General features: G+C 36.4%; 1 protein-coding gene across 6 annotated transcripts in view; it reads left to right on the forward strand.

The window, feature by feature from the left end:
• DGKB (diacylglycerol kinase beta) overlaps positions 1-24568 on the forward strand; it is a 365482-nt gene that overhangs the window by 263231 nt on the left and 77683 nt on the right. For all 6 annotated transcript variants that reach the window (XM_052801099.1, XM_052801089.1, XM_052801081.1 and 3 more), the window contains 2 exons: positions 16309-16399; positions 22024-22219. In XM_052801099.1, the coding sequence (XP_052657059.1) occupies positions 16309-16399; positions 22024-22219 (287 nt within the window). The remainder of the gene's footprint in view (positions 1-16308; positions 16400-22023; positions 22220-24568) is intronic.

The following is a 24568-nucleotide window of genomic DNA, read 5'->3' on the forward strand; positions in this document are numbered from 1 at the left end:
AAAAGCAAACAAATACCTAGAATATCAATCTTGTCACTGGTTTCTTACAGTGATGTGAACCCCCAAGTCCTATGGAAAAGTAGAGGAGAGATTTATTTTTAATTTACATCTTGCATACCAAAAGAGAAAGGACAAGAACCATTTTTGTGAAGCATTTTTGAAGGACACCTTTTGGGATGCTTCTTCAGGCACTCCATTCTGTGGCTTTGATTTCTTTGAATTGTCTTTTTACTAGACCTCATTCTTTGCCAAAGATCAGTGACATTCAGAAGACTTTAAGGCTCCATTTTTAAGATCTATAAGCATTATTTCACACAATGTTAATGGATATTTTCAAAGTGACATGTACGTAGGAATTTAAGTTCTGTTGTTTTTCATTACAGTGCTGTGTGGAGCGATCTAAAAAACTTCACAAAACCAAGTGAATTGCTTTAGGACCAGAGCAAAGTTGTTAGAACATCAGGGGAACTCTGGGTGCTCTCTAGCTGTCACCTAGTGGTGATCCCAGTACCAACAGCAGCTCACCAGAGACTAAAGCTGCATTTGGGAATTGCCACGGTCATAAAGTTCCATTTGTCCTTCCGTACAGCATTGCTGTTTGGACTTAACCTCTGAATTTAGATGATCCATTTTAAGGATCAATTCCTTAATCTTTATTTAGGACTCTCTCAACTCTCCTTTTGATTTGAAGACTGTCATTCACCTAAATGTGGTTGCAATCCGGATGGGCAATTCTGAAAGAAAAAAAGAAAGGTTACTTAATATAGAAACTATTGCTCTTCAAACCACTTGCCTGAATAGAGCCATAGCCCCCATCCTTTTCCTGTTTCATTCTCCCTAATAATTCTTGAATTAGAGAAAAGAACCTGTGGCAGTGTGGCAGTTGTGGCTGTGACTCTTATGTATATTTGTGTAACCCCTCTGAGGGCTGACTATGAGGCTGTAGATAAAATGAAGCACATTCCCCAGCAGACAGCAGTCTTCATGTGCATAATTTACAGTATGGATCTAGTCACAGCAACTAGTAAGTAATAAGTGTTTGGTTTTTTAAATACTCAGAGCATCTAGAGAACAGTTACTAGTTTGGGGGTTTTTTAAATGTTCAGTGTAAAAGCTGTAAAACTAATGTTTTGTTTGTCATGTTGTGATGGACTCTATACCTTTATCAGAGAAAATGTGTGTACACAATAAAATGGAGTGCTCAGATCAGAGACAGTAACTCTCCCTGGCTGAGAGCACAGCACAGATTCCATGATCCGAGAGTACAACCTTTTAAAACTTCAGTGTTTAAAAATGAGAGCGCTTTCTTGTGCACTCCTAGGTAGAGGGAGGGAAAATCATTTTAGTCCAGCAAACATCTGGTAGCTCAGAAATGAAAAATAAGTGCTGATTGGTTCTGACAGCTGCCTGCTTTGCAGCGGTATTTAACCAGAAATATTTGAAACAGATTGATATGAATAATGAAAGATTGCATGATGTATGACAGAAATAAACTTCACCACAATTTAACTCATTAACAAAGAAACAATGTTACACATATAAGAAAAATCATTATTTACTGTTTACCTCATTTGTGATATTTCATTTTTAATAACCTGACAACAAATAAGATTTTTATAATAATTTTCTCCATAGGTATTGCAAGTATTTTCACTGTGAGATAGGTTGAATGGGATGTCATTGTCCTTTAACAAGTGCTGCTGATGGATGTGGTCCATTTAAATGTACAACAGAGAGCTGAACTAGATAACGAACTTATTATTACTCTCTGAGGATTACAGGTTAGTCCCAAAGGAGCGCAGTAAGGTAGAGAAAATCCATATCTACTGGCTAAACAATAGCCAGAAGGCTGACTGGAGATATTGATTTACTTTTTAGGCCATTTAGACCTTAATGGTGGAGAAAAGCTGAAGTGCTGTTTACTTTTCTGCCAGAATCGACCAAACAACCAGTCCATTTTTTACAGACTTTTGATTGATTTCACTTAGAGGAATTAGAGGTGATTTATTTTGAAGCTGAAAGCAACTCGTAAATATCTCCCACTACACAGGTTCCCTGAGAGTAAATGTTAAGTGGAAATACTTACTGAGAAATACTTTGCTGCAAATCAATGTGAGCAGGTAATACTCCTCACTAGGAGCGGTCAGGTGTTGGACACCTTTCTCAAGAGCAGTCAAGCCTCCGGTTGTACTACATGAGACACAGCGCTTTTAAAAGTCCCAACTTTTGTGAACGGGTATGAATCTGGTTGCTTGGTTGAATTTGTGCCAGCTGTACCCTGCTGACTTAGAAAAGGGCCACGGCTGTGGGAGCATAAGTGGTACTCAAGGTCAGTAGTGAGCAGCTTTAATATTTGATGGATGAAAACAGTAATTTATCACGTGACAATTGCCCGCGATACTTCGTACTCACAGCAAATATCTAGCTCTAAGGAACAACTCGGAGAAAAGGCAGGCTAAGATGCTGGAATGAAGTATTTTCAAAATGAGACAAACTTTAAGAAATGCTCCTGAGCATACTGCCACATGTAGAGACACAGCTAAAGAAAAAGTAATATGTTCATTATTTCCTAGAGGTAACCTGTCTGGAAAATGACTTAGGTTTATACAAAAGACTGTCAGGCGTATTAGGGCTCTGAATGTAAAAGATGGGTCACCAAAATCATTCTTTGGCATGTTCTCATGGAACTTACAAAAGTAGAGCTGGTATGTTAATAATATTCCTACTTAGAGATAAAGCCACATTTTTATATTAATTACAAACACATACTCTATAATTACTACTTAGGAAAACTCTGCAGGAACATTTTATTGAAGTCCACTTGCAAAGATAAGACCTTTTTTCAGAAAGCATTTTATAGTTCTGCTGTAACATAATAGCCTCTGTTGTCTACTGAAAACAGCACTGTTTTCACTAGGCAGGCTTGGCTTTTTCCCTCCTCTCCACCCCCTTCTCTGAAGGGAGTTATACTTGGTTAATGTGCTGCTTATATCTTAACACAGAAACACGTACCTCTTACCTGAAAACTATAATTGCAGTCAGCTCTAGGGCTTACACAAGAATGCACAAATACGGATCTTTTAAATCTGAAAGTTGTATTTCAAATCCTACGCGTGTCTTATGCCACCTCTCCTACCAGCTAAATCATTAATCCTACGCTGACATTTGATTCAGCCTCGGCACCATGCTACATAGCTGAAAACTGATGGGAAGAAGAAATATTCCAGTATTTTCCCTTTCTCTGGCCAAGCCTCTAAACAACAGAAAAAGTGCATTACTGTGAGGTAAGAGTCATTAGGACTTTGTTATATATTGTACAACGATAATAATTTTTACTGCCCCTTTGTACTTGTAGACTGATGCAGAGGAACTACAGAAAAGCTAAGAATTTCAGCGTATACTTCATCCTAGTTCTTCACTCAACATTAAAATGAAAAATGATGGGTAACTGTGTGCTCTCAGTTGAAAAGCTGAAAAATTTTGGTACACCCTATTTTTTTTAAAGCATGTCTTTTGTAGTCGGCATGCTAAGCTTTTACTTAAGAATTTAGTATATGCTGTTGTGAAGTCCCAAGCAGAAAATTTTATAGACTGTTTCATACATGGTTTCTCTGAGGTTTTTTGTTTGTTAAGATTTGGAAAAGTTCACTTGCCCTTTCTCAGATGTAATATTGTAGAACTATATTTTATGGTTTTTATTACTTTTCTTCAGCCCTGAAAACTTTATGGCAGAATACATTTTGAAGACCTGTTTTAGATGCTAGGCTTTTATACTTTAATATACTCTTAAGATTTGGTTTTTGAAAGAAAGCCAAGCCTTCAGGCTAAATTCTGTGAGCTTTATACAATGACGAGTGTCAGTGGAAGTGTTACCTGCACTTCCCATGTAACTACAGTGAACTCTGTGAAGCAGCACTTTATGTGCTGGTGATTTGTATTTCCTTAGTGATATGTTCACAGTTCAGGAAAAGCTATGCATGTATGTTAACAAATATGTGCAGCTGACGTTTTATGTATGTCAAATAACATGTCTAGATAAAAATATTGTGCTAGTCTAATATAAGGTTTGTCTGTTGGTTTTGTCTTTTTCTTGTTACGTTTTTAATTCAATCTATACAATGATAGAACTGGAACAAATGATAGAGTAGATATATTTGAACTTTCATTTAAGAGTGGCTTAATTTGGCTTGGTTTAGATCAGTTAGAAAATTATTAACTAACCTAAAATTACGAAGTGTCATACTGAAGTAGAGTCCCAATTCTGCAAGCATTGAAGTGCTTCATTTTATCTCTGTATATAGGAGTAGCTACTTTGATTTCCATTTCTTAATTTAATAGCATACACCAATCTGTACTTGTGTGTTTAAGTTTAGAAAACCGATTAAACTGGTGCAATTTTCAATTCAACCAGTCTTTGGAATCCTGCAAATTTGAAGAAATTAGATCAATGCTTCCAGATGACAGTATCCTCATTGACCATGTTTGATTCCCTTAACAAGTTTAAGTCCTAAAGTATTACTGACTTTAAAGCAAAGAATGATTGCTTCCATTTGTCTCAGGAGCTGAAAAGCAGTGAGTAAGGATGAGGTTCAAAGAAATCTAAATGGGGGGTGTGGTTTTTTTTTTTCCTTGCAAGTGAAGTGCATTAGGAAAGAAAACAACAGCTGGTAGCATGGAGCTGTGAGAGATTTTTAAAAGCTGGGGTGAAGTAATGATTAGAAATGCAATATGGAGCTGTAGCATAAGACAAATATAATTTAGGCAGAAGCACAGGTCTAATTACAAGGCTTACTTGATAGCTTAGAATCACCACCCATAAAGGTTGATTCCTCATCAATTCTCTCCCTGATAGACATTGGTGGTAAATTTACCATTCCTGTAGCATATGATTATCCAAAAATTAGAAAGGCGGAGATTTCTTGGAGTGATCTTTGTGTATATCCCTGTGAAAAGTGTCTCTGTCTATGGACTTCCCCAAAGTGGAATGTATATAATCACCGGCACATTCCATAGAAGGCACATAGGGAACCATTTTACAGATTTATTTTAAGTATGCTTTTGAAAATTAATTGATTTCTTCTTGATTGCATGTATTTTAAATTGTAATTGAGCACAGGGATTAAAAAACGTGTTCTCACTACAACATTCTAATAAATGAAACAATGACATGCGGGGTACATAGGAGTTATTTGCTAATAATCCAACAAGATTTTTGGTGAAATGACTCTTGGTCGCATAGCTTTGTACAGAGGAGCAAAACCGCTACACTGTTCTTAGCTTTACTCTCTGCCTGGCAGCCTGCCTCATCCTTTTAGGTGCTGTTCAGTGTAGAAAGTTTTCTAAATTTATACTTTGAAGGGTAAGGTGGTAAGTAGTTATAGTAGTAGAATTTATTATTTATACAGCTACCATGTGCATTTTCAATGCTAAGCCCTGATTTCTACTAAGTGAAGACCTTCTGTCACTCTAAAAATGCATTCTGAAGTCTCTGCACATTTACAGAACAGCATTTTTAACCACAGCTGATGACTGCGTTCAGTTTTCACGGGAAAAAAACATTGCCTAAAAATATAGACTCACAAATATAGCATTAATTGTAATATTTTCAGGTTTCTAAAAAATCAGTGGCCTTTTAAAAACAAAAGTCATCCCATCCTACCCTACAAAATAGAAAGGAATGTACTCTTATTTAGTAACTGTGAACTGTTTCACAAAGAGAATGAAGCTTGGCCCATGTGTTTTGCGTGCCTGTCCTCTCCTGAATGGTCTGCACCTGAGAGCTGGCAGCTCTGCTGTAACCTTTCTGTAGGAGATGAAGTAGCATAGTGTCCATGTGTTTCCTGGAGAGAAAGACAGGTTATATGCCTATTCGAAAATTCCTAGAAGATGAGACTAGAGAGAAGGGACAGCTTATGTTACCTTTTTCATTTAAGGTGCTACAGGGAACATAGGTGGTGGACTGGGTTCAGATCTTGGGCTCTTCTGTGGCAAGTCACTAAAAACCTTAGGTATAAGGATGCTTAGATGCCTTGTCCCACCTAAATACTTGTAAAGGTATGAGTTTTAAATTCTCTTTTAGCAAGTAAAATGAGGAATAATGATATTATATTTATCTTGTAGGGTTTGGGGGAAGGGTATCTTTCCTTCTGTCTAGCTGTAAGTGTTTTGAAACAAGACAGGTTTTCAGTTTGAGATTAGACAACTCAATATAGGACTCAAAAGGTGTCTATGTACACATGAACTAGTTGTCAATGCTCTCACTGTAGTCAGTGGAGAGCCAGTTATTTCTCTTATTGAAGCCTGGAGAGCAATTCTGCTTACTCAGGCCTGGTGAATCACACCTTCAGTTCCATTGAGTAGATGTCTTTTGTCTTCAATGGGAATACAACTGTCTACTTCACAGGTAGACAAATGCATTGACATGCCTAAGTATGGTGTTAAACTGAATCCCAGGCAAGCCATCCCATACTTAGAAGTGGTCTTCTCATAAGGGTGGAATTGGGAGGCAATGAAGCTTGAAAAGGAGACTTCCTAAAGTCATAGATCTGCTCTATCAGTAAAAAAAGAAAGTTTAAAGTCCTGTGAATCCCAGTCAGACAGGCAGAGTCTGTTCCCAGTCCTGTCAGGTTTAAATATTTCTGGAGGGATCCTAAGGAGAAAAGATTTTGTCAAAGATTTTTTCCTACACAGAGTCTGATGTTTTTCCTGTGTGTTCACAGTGGAGCTGCTTGTTGTTTCCCTTACAGCATTTGATTGCTTACTTCTTTTTTTTTTTTCCCTTAATCTCCTCATTGTGTCCTACTTGGGGAATGGTATAAAGCATGGTGTTTCAAGTATTTTAAGGGAAAGGAAGGATTTTTTGGCAAGAATTGAATAGCAGGATTGAGATACTTCAGGTTTTCAGAAGGAGTTAAAATATTGGGTAGAGAAAAAGATTATTTAATTACATATAATCACCTGCATTACAGGGAAACAAAACTGGTTTATATGTTTGTTTGTTTTCTAAGACAGAGCTACAATTGTGCATGTGAGGCAGCCAATGAGGAGTTGCTCCTTGCAAACCTGTCCCTGAACCTCTGAACTGCCTTAACAATGATCTCATTAATTTAAGTACTACTCAGTGTCATATCTGCTTTTACATATCTATATTAGTGGGTAAGGGGAAGGAAAATAGTTTTATTTGTCTGACATAATTTAAAGATGAAATGTGAAGGTCTATGACCTTGCTCTGAGATAGTAGGTCTATTATAACACATACAGAGAGGGCTTTTTGGTGTGGGGGGTTTTTTCCCCCCAAAAAGAGCTTTGTTGGTTCTCTAGTATGACCAAGGCTGGTAAATGTGGAACTGTTTATAGGCTTTATTTTTGTTCATGATAAAAAACCTCTTCAGATTAATGAGTCATTGGTGCCTCAGCATCTGCTCCCAAGACTGGGGAATTTGAGAAAGAAACTGAGGAGAAATATGAGGATAAAAATAAGTAAAATGTTAAAAGCAGAAATCTTCATGATGGGGAATGGTCACAAAGGATTTAAGAAGTGTTACAGGAATGTTCATTTAATGGAGCAAAATGACAGATAAATCACAGAGATAATGAAGATAATTTTAAGTAAATGTTTTGAGAAACTAAACTGTGGGTTTTTTTGGTCTTACTAATAACTGTTGTTAAAACAGAATCTATTCAAAAGCAAGTGTCAGAATTCCTTATTTAAAACAGATATTTCTATCACAGGTTAGAAACCGTACCCTCTTACATGGAGGAATATCTTGTAAACTGTATCAGTCAGGTATCACACTTTTATAATAGCTGGTTTTTATACCAGGTGCTGTAGGTTAACCTCCTGTAATTTGTCTCAGTTGAGTGTACCACTTTTCTATAACTCTAGGAGAAATACATTATCTTTTTTTCTCCTGAACATCCTGTTGCATATTGGCACAAAACAGATGCAGCCTGAGGCACAGCTCAAAAGTCACTGAGTTCCTCCTGCATTATAGCACCTAGCATATACTCTGAGGCTCTTAAAATTATTGGAGTATGTTGTTTATATTTCAATATGGGCATTTTTACTTGTATTTTAGGATAAGATTCTCTTCTGTATAGATGTTAGTAGTAGGCTTCTCTCCGCTGGAGTCTGTAGTGTAAGGAGGGTATGTGAGAAAGGCATCACAGTTAATCTAATGAGAACAGGTTTCATAGCTAATAAGTGAAGAATGTGGGTTATGGATACGATTATCATCCTGGTTTTGCTCATGTTTTTTCTGGTAGCACTAGCAGAGGGAGTGCTTCCAATCTGGCTACTATTTCTCTCAAAAACCTAGACAATTTACATTCTGATCAGGAGCCCAACAACATCAGGAAACAGTGCACAGACCTCCAGTGCATTTGTTGCTCCTTTTGTCTGCAAATATACAGATAATAGATGATGTTCGGGAACATCAGTACCTGTCTGGAGTGTGTGAACTGACTGGTACTCATGGCTGGACTGTCTGTACAAATATTTCAATCCAAATGCATGGTTGGAGCCTAAGATAAGAAGTGGTGAAGGGTGGCAAGACATTTATTAGGAGAAATAGATAATCCAGCAAAGAAAGTAAGAGAAAAGAGGAAATCTGCTTGGGACCAGAAACATAAGAACATAAAAATACCTATCCAGTGTCAGCCAAAAGGTTATCTAGCCAGTAAGTCTAAAAAGAGAAGAACTGGGTAACATGGAATATATTTCTTTATTTGTGGTGCTTTTGTTATGTGGACTTCAGTGGCTACTTCTTCCATGAATGCCTCCAATACTTTTTGAACTGATGTAAACTTCTAGCATCCTGTTGCAAAGAGTTTAGCATCTTAATTGCATGCTGTGTCAAGAAACCTTTTGTTTGTTGTATCTACTGCCTCCCAGGTCCTTCTCATCTGTCTTAGCTTTTTCTTGGGAGAGATGCTGAATAGTCATGCCCTGTTCATCCTCCCTATGGCATACATGATTTGAGAGAACTCTGTTATATCTCTCTTTTATCATCTTTCTAGGCTGAAGAGTTCAAAAGGTGTTCAATATTTTGATTGTCCCCACTTTCTTTCTCCGTAATTTTTCCAGTTCTATTATACTCTTCTCTTTTTTTTTTTTTTTTTTTTTTTCCCTCTCTCCCCCCTCCCCATTTCCCCTTTGGGGAAAGGAAAACAGCATATAGTATTCAGCATCGTAACACAATTCATGCAAATGCTATTAAGCACTGCTCCAAGACTTCATTCAGCTATTGTAAGCCCAACTCTTTGTCCCTGAGAACTTATCATTGTTTGTAAAATTAGGATTGTTTTTTATTTTCCTCTATACATCACTTTACATTTATCCACATTAAATGTCAGCTACGTTTTTTTATACCCCAGTCACTCAGTACTGCGAGGCCCTTTTCAACTCTTGATGATTTGTGTTTATTACTGAAAGTGGTCAGAGTGAACAAGGTGTCCAGGAGTGGGCTCTTGGACAGATGTGAGAGCACAGCTGAAGGCAGGACTAGAACTGAACAGGCAAGGGGGAAGGATGGTAGTTACAGCTGTAACAAACTGCAGACAGTTTGGAGAAAATCAGGCAGAGAGCTGGAGAAGTGGGACAGGCAGGTGGACAGCAGAGATTGCAGACCAGCTGCATGCAGAAGTGCGAGCTACAGGGCAAAACTGTATTATAAAGCGTGAGAGAAAATGGAGTCAAATGCAGCTTTGCAGCAGTAGAACTAATAAATGTCAGGAAGAATGATCTCAGTGTTACTTAATGGTATAAGCTTTTATGGGGTAGCTTTCCAACTACAGGTGGTATCATTGTATGATAACGTGAAAATTTTATTTATTGTGTAAAACTGGAACTGTTCAGGATTTTAACTTTTCTGCACTGATCTATACAATCTCTGCTTATGCTATGTGCCATAGGAGATTAAAACTTAGATTTGCCATAAGTACAGTTGGTAATGGAAAAAGAAAAAATTGACAAAGATGTCTCTATTAAAATCATGCCAGTCACACATAAATCTCTTATGGATGTGCATCTCCACTGGCTATTTCCTTACCTTTGCGTATGATTCATTATAAAGCAGAACAGGAATTATATGATTGTTAAGACAGAAGTGGAAAGAAAAGAAGAACATTAGAAAAAGTCATACATTCTTATTAATATATATTATGTGCTGCAATGAAATCATTTTTACCAAAGTATAAAATTACCTAGATAATAGATTTATGAACAGTAAGAAAAGATGGAAAATATGTTGTCTGTTGAAAATTTCTGTAAGAGGGATAGGACTTGATAAAAATATTCTTTATATTGAATTGTAAGAAGTATTAAAATATTTTTTAGCAACTGAAGTTTTATTTATTTTATCAGATATTGAGTATTTATTTAATTAGATAAAATCCAATGTATCAGCACATTTTATTATGAGAAATACGAAGTACAATCACCATGACATACAAGCTGCTGTAAATTTTACTTCACTTGCTCTTGAATGTATGTCTCACAGGCTGGGACTCAATAAACCGAAAGCAGCAACTTCAGAGACACCTTAGAAACTTTTTTTTCCCATACAGACTTTTTCCCCCATACATTGGGAACCAGCACTAGGGCTTCTGTGTTGCTGGGTTTTTTTGATGCAATACAAAATTCCAACCTCTAATTGACACAGCCATGGATTAACATAAACAACATTTTCCTTTTTTTTTTAAAAAGGGGTAATTTGTCCTCATAAATTTGGCTAATTTTTGCTTCGCCCCCCCCCCCCCCATATTGCTTCATGGTGTAAATGGCCACAAACTGAATTAAAATCATAGAATCATAGAATGATTTCAGTTGGAAGGGACCTTTAAAGATCATCTAGCTCCAACCCCTCTGCCATGGGCAGGGACACCTTCCACTAGATCAGGTTGCTCAAAGCCCCACCCAGCCTGACCTTGAACACTTCCAATGATGGGGCATCCACAACTTCTCTGGGCAACCTGTTCCAGTGCCTCACCACCCTCATTGTAAAAGAATTCTTCCTTATGTCTAGTCTAAATGTACCCTCTTTCAATTTGATAGAACCATAAATAATAATAAAGCTTCCTTAAAGCTAGATTATTCCCAGCTGTATACAACATGGAGTTTTACACTGTTCTCCAAAGTCTCTGGTACTAACCACTGTCAGTGACAGAATATTGGAACAGATGTTCATCCTTTTTGCCCAGCATGGAGTTTCCTGTACTCCCAATTTCATTTTTAGACCTTATTATCCGTATTTTCAGACTTCAGAAATACGTGATTTTACTTGGGTCTCCTTTAGGATTATTTTCTTTTTCTTCCCTTCTTCATTTTATCATCATTCTTCTTTCAGCATTGCAGAACTTCAGTGCATTTTGAAATTAGGTTCCTATCTTTTTCTCATTCTTCTCTTTCTTGATTCCTCTGTTTTCCCTGATTATGATCTCCTTGTTTTTTTCACATATATTTGTCAACCACAGTTTCTCCTCTGTGAAAATACACCTCTGTCTGTCTCACACTACCTTTTCTGCTTTCTTCTCTGGTATTTTTGATTCCCTACAGAGGTGGTTCTACACGTTATTCCACATTTCCTTGGAACAGAGGAGAAAAGAGTGAACAAGAGGGAAAAGGGAGCCAGAGAAACCTGTTCCTTTTATATACTTACCCTGAATCTGTGGCTCTGAGGACCTTCCAGAAATGTGAATGAGATGATAAGCATCCACTTTATATGGCTTCTTTCCTACTTTTCCTTTTTTTTTTTTCCCTGTGGGATTTTTTTTTTTTTTAAATTTGTTACATTCTGTACACTGCTGTTCATCAATACTACTCTTAGAATGGGAGCTTTATGCTGGAAACTGTATGAGTTTATGATACAGACTGAGACCAACTCTTGACACTGACAAACAAACAGTATTTCTGCAACATAATTGGAATACTTTAAAAAAAATGTTTTCAGAAGGCAGTGCTTAGGAATTGTATTTTGAGGAACAGTATAGTTTATGGAGGAAATCAAGTGCTGCCTGGCAGTGGAATTTTAAAGGAATTTACCTTGGAAAAATTAAGAATTCTAGTAGTTTCATGGGTAAAAATCTATATTTTGTATAGGTTAAAGGTTAAAAGATGACAGAATTAGAGACAAAAATTTGTTCTTTCTGTGCTATATGAGAATATTGAAAATAAAGCTTTCCCAGAGAGTATTTCCAAATGGTCATAATATAGTTAAATTCTGTATGTATTTTCATGCAGATGGCCGGAGGAATATTCTTGATGCAAGGCCATCATTGTGCTAAATTTAAAATCTCTGCTCTGAAAATGTAGCTGTATTAAAACAGTTCAAAGTGTATGTTATCAAACACACTTAATATAAGCAAATATACATGTTTTTCTCCAGTCATTTTCAAAAATGGTCAAAGTATTTCAGCTGAAATTTTATTAAAATTGCAGTCAGAAATTTCCTGATGTAGAATTTTTTAGCTCAAGTCATTGAAGCTTGACACTGCATCATTAAAATAAAGTAGAAATAAATATAATAAATATAAATAGTAAATATAAGAAGTATAAATACAATGTGGTAGGAAGTGTGACAAACTTACAAATGTAGCAATAAGGTCTTGCCCCAACTGTAGACCCTTAACACCAGAATATTAATTTGTTTCTTAAATTTAAAGATACTCCTGTTTTATTATCATGACCTTTTATTAGCAGCCTATAGCTGGTCTATTGTTATGCACCTTCCGACAGAGTGTGCATACTGCAATGAAGTATAGATGCTCTTCAGGTGTAGAATAAAGTAGTTACTATTTCCATATTTAGATACAGGACAATTTTTCAATGACATGCCTTGTAATTGCTTAATCAGAAAGGTTATATAAAATAGTTTTAGCAGTAGGGGGGTTTCTGATTAACTGATAATGGAGCAAACCCATATCACAGACTATTTTGATCATTTTGCCTTGATTACCAAATATTAGCCTGAACTTTTCCAAGAAACATATCCAAGTTTCTAAGTCTGATATTTATCCACAGTATAGAAACGCTGTAAGAAATGGCAGTATTAGCCTTCCCATACTGACTTGCCAATTTGTTTCATCCCTGTTTGAGAAGATCGTTCTACTCACTTATCAGAAAATTGACCAATACTTGAGGGTGTGGAACACCGCCAGCATAAAAGGTGTTTAGGCTCTTGGAAGTACAGTTTTGTTTTGTTGTTCCTACATCCATAGACAGTATACATTTTGACATTCTGTAATCCAATAGCAGGATTAGATAGGTCAGCCTTTAATCATGATTGATGTTTTATTTATATTGTATTTTCAAACACGAAGTTGTTTAAGAGTTTAACTATGCACTTTGAAGCATATGCAAAAACACTTTCCTGTAAAATAATCTATTCCTATTCCAACAAAACCAGTGTTGTAAAGAAAAGTGCTACTGTATAGCACTTTTTTTTCTTACTGAAACAGACTTCATCTTTATTTCGGTCATCTCTTATTAAATGTGGGAACAAGTGTAAATTATCAGCTCCTCTAGGAGAGGGAGAAAATAGACATGACAGAAGCCCATGATTCAGTTTCTTACAGTTTCAATGCTGCAAAATTGTCATTAAATATGTATTTGTTTACCAATCTAAAATTTACTTACACCATTGTGAAAGAAATTAGAATGGCCATGAGAGTATTTTATCAATCTTCTAAATGGACTCTTCTACTATTTGCTGCTGTCTTGATAAGCAGATAAGCTTCACCTGTTTGAAAGAGGAATGCAAGTGGAAGATATGAATTTAGAGATTTTTTTTTATATTAGGAAAGTTAGAATATTTACTATAAGACTGGTCTTGCTTATGGAAATTTTAGTATAATTTGTCCTGATTTCTTTACATTTAACTTTGTTTTGTATGTATAAGAAAAGTTGTAATACAATATTCTGTTCAAGAAAAAATATAGTGCATTTGAGTAAAAACATACAATCTAATCTATTTCATGGCTGGTAAAGGGAGTTAGTAAATCCTTTTGAAAATGAAGAATAAAATTATTTGTATCTACATCTATCTTTGTACTGGAAAAGCTGTCAGGTAGATTGTCTTTCTATCCTTAAAAACAGAGATATAGTCAACTAGAGAAAGGAGAACAGGCTCACAAGACTCCATTTTTTGGCCTAGTAGAATCTTATAAGGTATAATGCAATGACAAGAGATACGTCTACCATCAAAACTTCACCTGATAAATGTACTTAATCTTGTGTCATATAATTCTACAAGGTTTTGATTTATAGATCGAAATTTTCTAGTAAACCTTGAATCCACTGACAATGCTGGGTTTTGTTTGGCTGAGCTCAAAATACATGAATTTGACACAATATATTCTGAATTACTCTAAAATATATCTATTTTATCTTTGTGCAAGCCAAAGAGTTTATTATATACAGTGCTAATAAGTCAATTTAAAGCAGGCTTTTCAATGAAGGAAGATAAAAGATGCTTCATTTGGGGTAAAAATAACTGAATAGCAAGAGGAAGGGCTCTCAAAGGAGAAGATGCAAAGGCTTGTTGATCTTACTCAATAATAGGATCAAAAGCAATGACAAAGTATTTTTCTGAATACTTACATCAGGTTTGGGTTTTTTTTTTTTCATTATTCATAATCCCTGTGTAGAAAGTAGCAGGAAAATAGCTGCATCCAGATTTTCCAAAGGGACCCAGTAGGAATTCAGGACTTTTTTCACATTTGTTTGGAAATTAAAGGACTCTACATTTCTTTGTATACATTGGCATAAATAGAGCAGTTGATCCCAGGTCAGCATGTCAGTGTGCTACCTAATCTGCAGGTATAGAAGGAACATGCATCACATCACAGACTTGGAGTCTGGAAGCTGAATCTGGTCTGAGCCCTTCTGGCTGTTGGAGCTCTTTTGAGAATATGCCATTTATCCCAGAGCAGGTTCTCAACATTTGTTTCCAAACATTTTCAGATTTTCTGCGAAAAAAACCTTTGGAAATGCCTGTAACTTTTTCATCAGAAATGTGTCACTTTCTTATTATTCTTCTGTTCCCCACTCCGTGCAGGCTGCCAGGTTGGACATCCTCACACACCTCTGGTACTGCACCAGGAATTGCTGGCTCTCACGCCAGCAGGTTTCTGGGAATGTCCAGTACTGTAATACCGCTTCTCCCTTTGTGACTTTAAGAGCCTCTAAGCAGACTTTTATGTGTAATTTGGAATAAATACCAAGGGTAGGATTTGTACTTTTGCTGGCATGTTTGACAGTCATCTACGTCTGTGTTTCACTCTTCTCCACTTCTAGCTCATGCAAACTAAGTCTTTTTCAAGTTCCAAGCACACTGTGCTGTGTCTGTATCAGAGAACAGTTTATACAAGTGGATGAACTGTGTTCATATCTGATTCCTAAGTGTGAATAATGAATTCTAATTCAGTGTCTTTTTTTTTTTAGTTTAGCTTCTTGTTTTGTTACAGAATAATAATTACTCATGAGAGTTCAACAAAACTGCACATACTTATTTGAAATAGTACTGCTGCTGTCATGATTGTATTTAACAGTAAGCAATAAATCTGGTAAAACAGAAGTGCAGTCTTTATGTATTTAAGAAGAAAAAAGTGTAATCTCTGCCTGCTGTCATGTTAAACTAAGCAATTTACTAGCATTATATCCGGTTTTATTTTTCTGTAGAATCTGTTAATGAACTTCAAGATGCAGGTCCCATCACCCATTTAAAATGTGTCTATGAGTTAATTACCTGGTAGTACAGCTCTCCTACTGCAAAATATCTACAGACTGTTAGATCTGGAATTTTTATTTTCTTTTAATATCTCATCTGTCATCATGAACAATAAGCATTTACCTTTACCTTTAGCTAACTTAAGGCAAGCTACATTTTGGTCTTGGCTCTTCTTCATGATGGGAATGCCCTGCTTGCACATTCTAGTACTCTGCGGGATAGAGATTTTAACCATGAATCAGAAATCGTATAGTAGGTGTAAGACAAGAAATTGATACATTTTTCTGAGGCATGTCACTGGTTAAGTGACAAAAAATATTCTGATAGTCACTGAAAAAGAAAAGTCAAAGGTACATTTGAACCTGTCAGTTCAACACATTCCTGTTATCCCTTTAGGGGATATCATACAACTTGACACCAACATTTAAGCTTTGAAAATTATGAGCTCATCTATTTCAAATGGGATGTCACATGTTCCCAAGCCTTTGCCATTACTTATAATGGAAGACAGGATGATCACTTTTGTCACATATTGATAGTGAATAAGATCTTTCTTTTTTCTTTTCTTTTTTTCTTGTTTCAGAATGAAGAACAAATTTTGGTATTTTGAATTTGGCACTTCGGAAACTTTCTCAGCCACCTGTAAGAAGCTGCATGAATCTGTAGAAATAGAAGTAAGAAACTAATTGTTGCCTTTATCCTTGAAATGTCGCTAGTTTGGCTGAAATGCAGGGAGCAAGGGTGCAGAGTGCCTGAATCCAACAAGGCAAAGCAGTGCACATCCTTTTGACCCTCTATTCCAAAATATTATTTTTATCGTGTCTATTTGTAGTGTAGCCCTGCACACTAGAACAAAGTTCAGTTTGATGATTAGTGAAGTCTTAATACAGTAGACGAGGTCAGGGGTGAAATATAACATTAGAAATCAATAGGGAGTGTGACTAGGTCAGATGGAAAAATGAAAGACTGTTGGAGGGAGTGAGAGCTGCTGCAGGATTAAAATAAAAAAAAAAATCTTATTATTTCTAGGTCCCAAGTTTTTATAACCTTTAAAACTCAATTCCTTAAAATTGTACTTACTTTCCTGAATAAAGGTTAAAGAATATATATTTTTTGGAATCATTCCCCTTCATTAAATAGCTTTTCTCTCTGCACAAGGGGTCATCTTTCCATTATACGTTGAACATTAACTGAAAAGACACAGGATAGTTACAGACAAAATAGGAATTTAAAATAATGTGCCACTGCTACTTTGATGGCTGATAGAATAAGTGGCTACATTACATAAACTGTTTGGGGGGCTGATATTCATAAATAAGTAAATGAAAGATGTGAAATGACTGAAGGTACAAACCTGAGAATTTAAGTTAAATAATGAAATCGTTTCTCAAGAGGATTATAGTGCTTTTTCTTTCCAATAGCAATGAGAAACTGCACGTATCCATGAAGTATTTGTATAGTAGCATGAGGCACTTGGAAAGGTGTGGTGAGAGCTGTGAGAGTCTGGTCAAAGCCTCCTGAAAGGTGAAGTCTGAGATGATCTGAAGGGACCATGGATCTGGTAGTAGAAGAGTAGCAAAGAATACTGAGACTGAAACTGTAAGACCTGTGGTGCCAGAGTTGCCTATTATGCTGTTATGTTTCTTTTTAAAGTGGAAACATGTTCCACATGTTAGATTAAAAAATAAATTAAAAAAAACCCCAAGCAAACAACAGAAAGAAAAAACCCAAAAGCCCCCTTGCTTTCCAAGATGGTGCTTCACACAGATGTGTTTAAGTACATGTACCCTGAAAAATATTTGATTAGTTATTGGAAGAAATGCTTGCCTGCTTTGATTTGATTTGAATTTACTGGAAATTAAATGTACCTTTTGATTAAATACAAATTGAAGAGTAGGCTTTCCCAATAAAATATTTCTATCCGGCAAAAATCTTACATAGCCTGATACATATTAAGATGTGATCTTAAACCATCTAATTGTAACCACTGAAAGGGTGATGAAAGGTTAACATCCCAAAGCAAACAAGTGTGCATAAAAGTTTGTGATGCTGCTGATACCAGTTGTATGCTTATTACCAATTCATATCAATATCACTGTTATTACCAATGAAGTATTTCATTGCCAGTATGAGACATGTTTGTTAATGTTCACTTCATCTATCCTGGTCATTATCATTAGCCCTGCAATTAGGAACAAAAAGCATAGGGGAAATAGTTTCCAAAATGTTTGCACAGTGTTAGGAGGTAGTTATTTACAGATTTATTTACAACATTTAAATGAACAATGCTTGCCAATATGCTTGTATCTAATGTTTCTTGTTTGAACATTATAAACACTTGGGAGTAGCACTGTTTTCATCTGATTTTTAACCTGCTGCCCCTTGCTTGGGGATGTTGCTGTAAATGAGAGCTTGATGTATGATACTACATTTCACTCCGAATAAAATGCACAAAGAATGTGTTTGCTCTACAGCCAAATTTTGAATGAACAAAGCCCATGAAGATTAAGGATCTGTATCTCTGAGCTGGGAGACAGCAATCAAACATTCTGTGGGCAAATATTTATTCAACCCTATATTTGATTTCTAACCTAATTAAGCTTGGCTTATCTGATACACATTCATGTCTCTTATGTTCTGTGTATTTTTTTGTGTGTGAGATGCAGAACAAAGTTTGGACACTAAATTCTTATGTTCTCCAGAATGAGATGTGGTTTTATTTCCAAATTGGAATCCAAGAAGTTGAGGAGAGAAACATAGGTTCTAAAGGGAAAAAACCCCAGGGCAAAATTAAGGATTTATTTTTGATAATAATGCGTCGGTAAATGAGGCTAAAGATTTTACAGTTTAGAGCACTTACACTTTATTTCCACTTCAGAAAAAAAGAAAGTTGTCTGAAGGGTTTTTAATGAGAGTAGGCATTGGTGCAGTGTAAGTGGGGATGGCATGGTCCATACCTGCAACGCTGTAAAAGCATCATGGGACCAGGGGAAACTTCCTATGCTACCTGGTATTAATAGGTGGGGGAAAAGAGTTTAAACGATCACATAGTCTTGCATGATATCACACTCAGTTACACAGCAAAGCCTTAATCTCAGCTGTTTTCAGGCATGGATATGTATGTTCTCAACTTAGAGATGACCTGAAAATATTTGATATAATGAATGAAGTGTAATAGATAATGCCCCAAAAGGGACTGAGGCCGGGAAAGAAGGCAAAAAAGAACTAGAAGCACTAGTGTTTATTTCTAATCTAGGTAGGCATGCTCTGCATTTTAAAAGCATGCTTTTATTTTTAGCAGCATCATTGCATTGTTTGAAATTAAAAAAAAAAAAAAAAAAAAAAGCAGCAGAACACATCTGTGTTTTGTTGTTGTAGCATATGAATGTGTTAGGACAACACAGAGCTACCTGTAGTGCAAACTTCTTGTCTGTGTATGAACAAAAGAAATCCTCCTTTACTAATTCAGAAAGTTCCTTGTCACTGTGGGATTCTGAGGCCTAGTCAAATAATTGTCTTAGTGTACTACCTGCTGTGTTCAATATTGAGTGAAAATGGAAGCCAGACCCTGCTCCATCCTATTTCACAATTCTTCTTTTATTTAAATAATTCCAGTCAGTTTGGGGGACGCCAGACCTTTATAAATTAACAGCAGGGAAATACCAAAGGTGTCAGATTGCATATTTATCATCTTTCTCGTGTAATACTTAAATATGTATTAAGAAGTGACTGACATAAATTAGGCAGATTTCAGAAGCCACAGGCCGTGGCTTGTAGAGGACCCCCTTCTGCTTGACATTTCATCCTTGTCAAAGATCAAATTATTTTAATTTAGGCTGCAAATTATAAGAAATGAAGACTTCTTTGTGGGAATTCCCTGTGGTAATCTGACTTTTGTTGTTACTGCTGCTTGTCAGTGTGCAAAAGATATAATATGCATGCAAATAAGGTTAAAAAATATGTACTATCTAATTATCCAGCCAGTACATTCCACTTGAAGACAGTGGGAGGCCTGACACACAGTATGTGTTTGATTCATTGAGGCCTGCAGGGTATTTACACAAGATTACTTTTAATTATGAAATTAATATCTGTTTATCTAGAATGTATAGCAGTAAGTGAGCATACACATGAGCAGAATTTTTAGTAAAATAATCACCTTAATATTTAATACATATAAAATATAGGGGGGAACCACAAATTTGCTTCCAAAATAACAGTGAAGACCCATGCCTTTTTTTGTGTAAGAAAAGTGTGATTTAAAAGTTACACTTTCAATTACAGTAGTTGCCACAACTGCCAACTCACTTCAGATATATCTTTTGACTTCAAAGGTTTCCCTATATGAATATAATCCACAGGTTCAAAATTTAATTCTTGAAGAGCAAATACAAAATGGAAATCTTAATGTTGAAATTGTTCTCTTTCCAGATTTACACTCTTCAAAGAATTAAGCAGATGCAGAGTTTGCATTATAATACAGTTCTGTTTTGTGATCTCAGAAAGCTTCAGGGTAAACAACTAATTATGCACAGGGTTTTTTGAGTTTTACTTTGCTTTTCTTCTTCAAAGCTCTGATAAAGGTTTAGGCAGAGAGGAAAAAGTGCCAGTGACCCACAGAGCAGCAAGCTGCAAGATGTCACTGGACTATTGGTGAAGCGTGGTTAATTATTTTTCCAGTTTTCTTCCTGATTATTGTCTATTGGAATTACAAAATAAGACCCTTAATCAGTTTTAAATGCATGACTGGACCCCCTACTGGCCTGCAGAACATTGCAGGAATAGGATCTAATGTTTAAAAAATATGCTGCTATACACAGTAAGGTGCATGTGACTTGCCAGGCTATCTATACACTCTAGCTATGTTGTGAGGAATTAATCTAATCTACCTCTAGCCAAGGTACAAGTATATGAATCCTGGGAACTTTGCCTGGTTCAGTGAACTAATAAGAGCTGGATGCTTTGCGTTCCACCTGCAGGTTCAACTGTAGTAATCTGAAGTTCAGTCTTTTTTTCGTCTGTGGAGGTTCTTCAGTATTTTGCTGTGTTTTACATGGAGTATGAACTTCCTCTGATCCTAAAACAGTGTGGGTAGGGAGGAGGACTGAGCCTGAGTAAATTATAGTCAGCGAAGGCTAGGTGTGTCCTATCAAGCTAGGTGCATCTCATCCAATGTGTGTCAGGTGAACTGTGTTTGCAAATGTTGTAGGTTTCTGCCACCTGAGAATATGCTGCAGTTTGTTGCTGAACAGGCTGATAAGTTAAGGTCCCTGAACCATTCTCCTGAAGTGAAAATTATGGTCCCTTTGTAAGTTATAATTTGAAGCCAGATTTAGCAAAGGAATGTACATCTCTAAAATGCCTTAATGTCCAGTTTCGCTATAGGAAGCAGGAGAAATACACAGTAGTGACACAAGATGCCCTACAGTAACGATTCCATCACTGAAGGGACTGTCCCACAGAGTAAGATTTCTTCTGTGTGTCCAGTAAGTCTTGGAAGGCTTTTAGAGCACTGATACCTCTTCTTTAGCTCCATGTCCTATGTTTTCCTTTGGCAATGATGCATATTACAGAGAACTGGCTGATGGAGGTTCTGGGATAAGAAATGATGTAGCTGCATCAGCATTTTGCTGTACCCAGGCTTACTAATCTTATGTCCCAGTAGGAGTTATTAGTCGGGCATAGCCCTACACTAATGTGCCAGTTGTGCCTTTGGATTGAAACTAATATCTGTGTGGTGTTCCGTGCTCTCGGGGCCTGCTTAGACCGTTTTCCATGAAGCTGTGTATACGCTGTATGCAGGGACTTTTATATTCAGTTTCATGCGGAAGGGACTTAGGTGTTATAATGACAAGTATCATTGCAAAATCATAAGACAGACAATTTAGCTGGAACAGGCAACAAAAAACCTCCAGTTATTGCTATAGAAATTTTCGTAGTATAAACATTTTTCTGCTAGTAGCTGTAGTAAAGTTACAAATACATTTCACTTGGGTCAATGAATAGGTATCAGATAACAAGACTCTACCAAATGGTCCCACACTTAAGCAATCAAGAGCTGAATGGGAATCATGTTTTGCTTTCTGAATGAGGATCTGTTCCTATCTCATATCTCCTTTCCCAATATAAGTATATATCTTAGGTGTAAACATTGAATAAACCATTAACAGTGTTAAGAATGATGAATTGTTGAAGAAAAATATCTGATAGGTAGAACATTCTGATTTTTCTTTCTCTTTTACTGCTTTCGCTCTTACACTTTTTTTTTTCCCCTTTCCTTTTTCTCCATGCTAATCAGTGTGACGGAATTCAGCTAGACTTAATCAATATTTCTCTGGAAGGAATTGCCATTCTGAACATCCCAAGCATGCATGGTGGATCGAATCTTTGGGGAGAGACAAAGAAAAGACGTAGCCACCGTCGGACAGAAAAGAAGAGGTCAGATAAAAGAACCACTGTCATAGATGCCAAGGAATTGAAGTTTGTATGCCAAGGTAAGCTTACAGGTTAATATAGGCTATCTGGCTCCATACAGTCAACTCAGTTGTATAATTGCCTTTGTATTGCCTCTTGTCAAGAAAAAGGATAGACAGTTCTTAGCTATTTCTTTTCTTGTTCATTTAGCTTTTCTGGTGGTGAACACTGGAGCAAAGGCATAAACAAAGATGTGCTGACAACTACAGTCTATATACTTGCAAACCTGCCTCAGATGTTACCTGTTAAGCAGACTAAGCACACCATGTGGCACTGTTTGCTACTACAATATTCACTATAGAAGCACCTGGAGTTTTTGGAGTCAGAAAATGCTTACTGAGCATTTATAATGCTTCTTAAAGTCAGTGTGCATAAAACTTGAGGATAATCATGCCCTGTTTCTAACAAACTTTGGCCAGAGGCTGTGGAAAATTACTTCAGAGTAATAAGAGCAAGCTGTCTATACATTTTGTGTTACTATACTGTGATGCTGTATGCAATCTTTGAATGCATATGCTGTGGCTTGCTTGCGTGGGTGTGATCCATCCTTTCAGGGCTCATATACTTTCCTGGTGATTAGACACGTTTGCTCCATAAATTTTATTATTGATCATAACCCTTGACAAAACCTACATTAAATGGTAATCTCTGTTCTACTTTGTAGAATCTGAATACTATGCATAGCAACACATCGCTGTGTATCACAAGTTCTAGTGATTATAAAACGTCGTTCTGTTCACACCAAGGGATGAACAGAGCAGACTTTGAAAATATTTGGGGTTTTTTTCTCTTTTTATCCTATGGAAAAGAATATCACTTGTTTCAGAGTATCTTCCTGCTTCTCTTCCTTATGCAGACTGTGTAAAGATCAGGACTTTAACTGTCTGCCGTTATTATGATCCTTTTACTAGTTTTGGATATCCTGGTTTTTACATTTTATCAGCAATAATTTTTAAGTCACTAGTTATATCTTAATTAATATGTGTTGTAGTTTTAATCCAGCTAATTTATGTGGATGACAAAAGTTTAGGAATAAAGTAGTTTTCTATGGCTTGGAGGTTGCAATGGGTACTAGGACTCAAAATTTCTGTGTGTTTTAGCAATTTGATATAGTTCTCAGTATGTCAAAGTAACTTGCCAGTATACTCTGTCAGCTGAAGTCTTACCAGCTGCTAAGCTTCTGCATACACTGTGATTTCTGTATTATGTCTTGATGTTCAAGAGATGGAGGCAGGCTATTGGATAATGGACTCACCAAAATTTTTCCTTTTGTATTGCTTTTGAACATAGGGAAACAGGACATTTCAGTCTTGATAGTGTGAAACAAGATGTTATATCCTCTTTAATTATTGAAGTTATGTATGTATTTGATACATACGTAACAGCGATTTCAAACTACTGACTATTTTTGGTGTACCAGAAGGGCATTGCTATGCTCCATTTCCATTTTCCTGGACAGGAGAAAATAAAATAAAAATATTAAAAAGTGAACAGAAGATCCTACATTATCTGTCGAATTGTTCATAATTAAGACTTTAAGCACCTTATTTCATAAAACCTAGTCTCATGACTTAGTTTCTAATCACTTTATATGCACTGTGGATGGAAGTAGCTTCAACCAAAAGGCAAATTCAAAGCAGAGATTGACTTCTCAACATCAGAAGCTAGAGCACCTCTATCTTGTCACTGAGTACAGGGATAGTATTATTGATTGCATCTACAGTAGCATTTTAGTGCTTAACAGGAGTACACTTCTTGGATTTCGGAGTTGTCCATGCTTATTGCATTCCATTTTGCAACACTGAGCAGTCTTGAGCATGCACACTGGATTCCTTTTACATAGCGGGGGCAAGGCACATGCTCTGACTGCAAATGGGCGTTCAGTCCGTGGAAACAGGTTAAAACAACTGGGAGCTAAACTCCAAAATGGACGCGGTGTGAACATTTGAGAACCAACTGATTTGCTGTATGGATCCACTCCTATTTTATACTGCAAAGAATAGTCACTTAATTCTGCTAGCTAAGCTCAGGTTAGAATGTGCTGCTTCATCTCAGGGTTCAAGATTATTGCTGAATAATGGAATTCAATCAATTTTATGTCTAGGCTTCTCAAATAGGTTTGATAAATATAAATCTACCTACCGTGGAAATAACTGACTGCCTGGTACTTCTAAAGCACTATGATTCCTTCACTCGCTCTGTACAAGCAAATCCGAGAGCCTGATATTGTCTAGCTGATTGTTTTCTTAGGCACATTTGGATTGTACTTTTTAGTTCAAAGAAAACATTTTACAAAATGTTAATGCCTGGTGCAGAAATAGGTATTGCTGTATTGATAACCATGGTAAATACATACATGCTTGTTAACT

The sequence above is a fragment of the Harpia harpyja genome, chromosome 1 (genome assembly GCF_026419915.1).
Source record: "Harpia harpyja isolate bHarHar1 chromosome 1, bHarHar1 primary haplotype, whole genome shotgun sequence".
NCBI lineage: Eukaryota > Metazoa > Chordata > Aves > Accipitriformes > Accipitridae > Harpia > Harpia harpyja.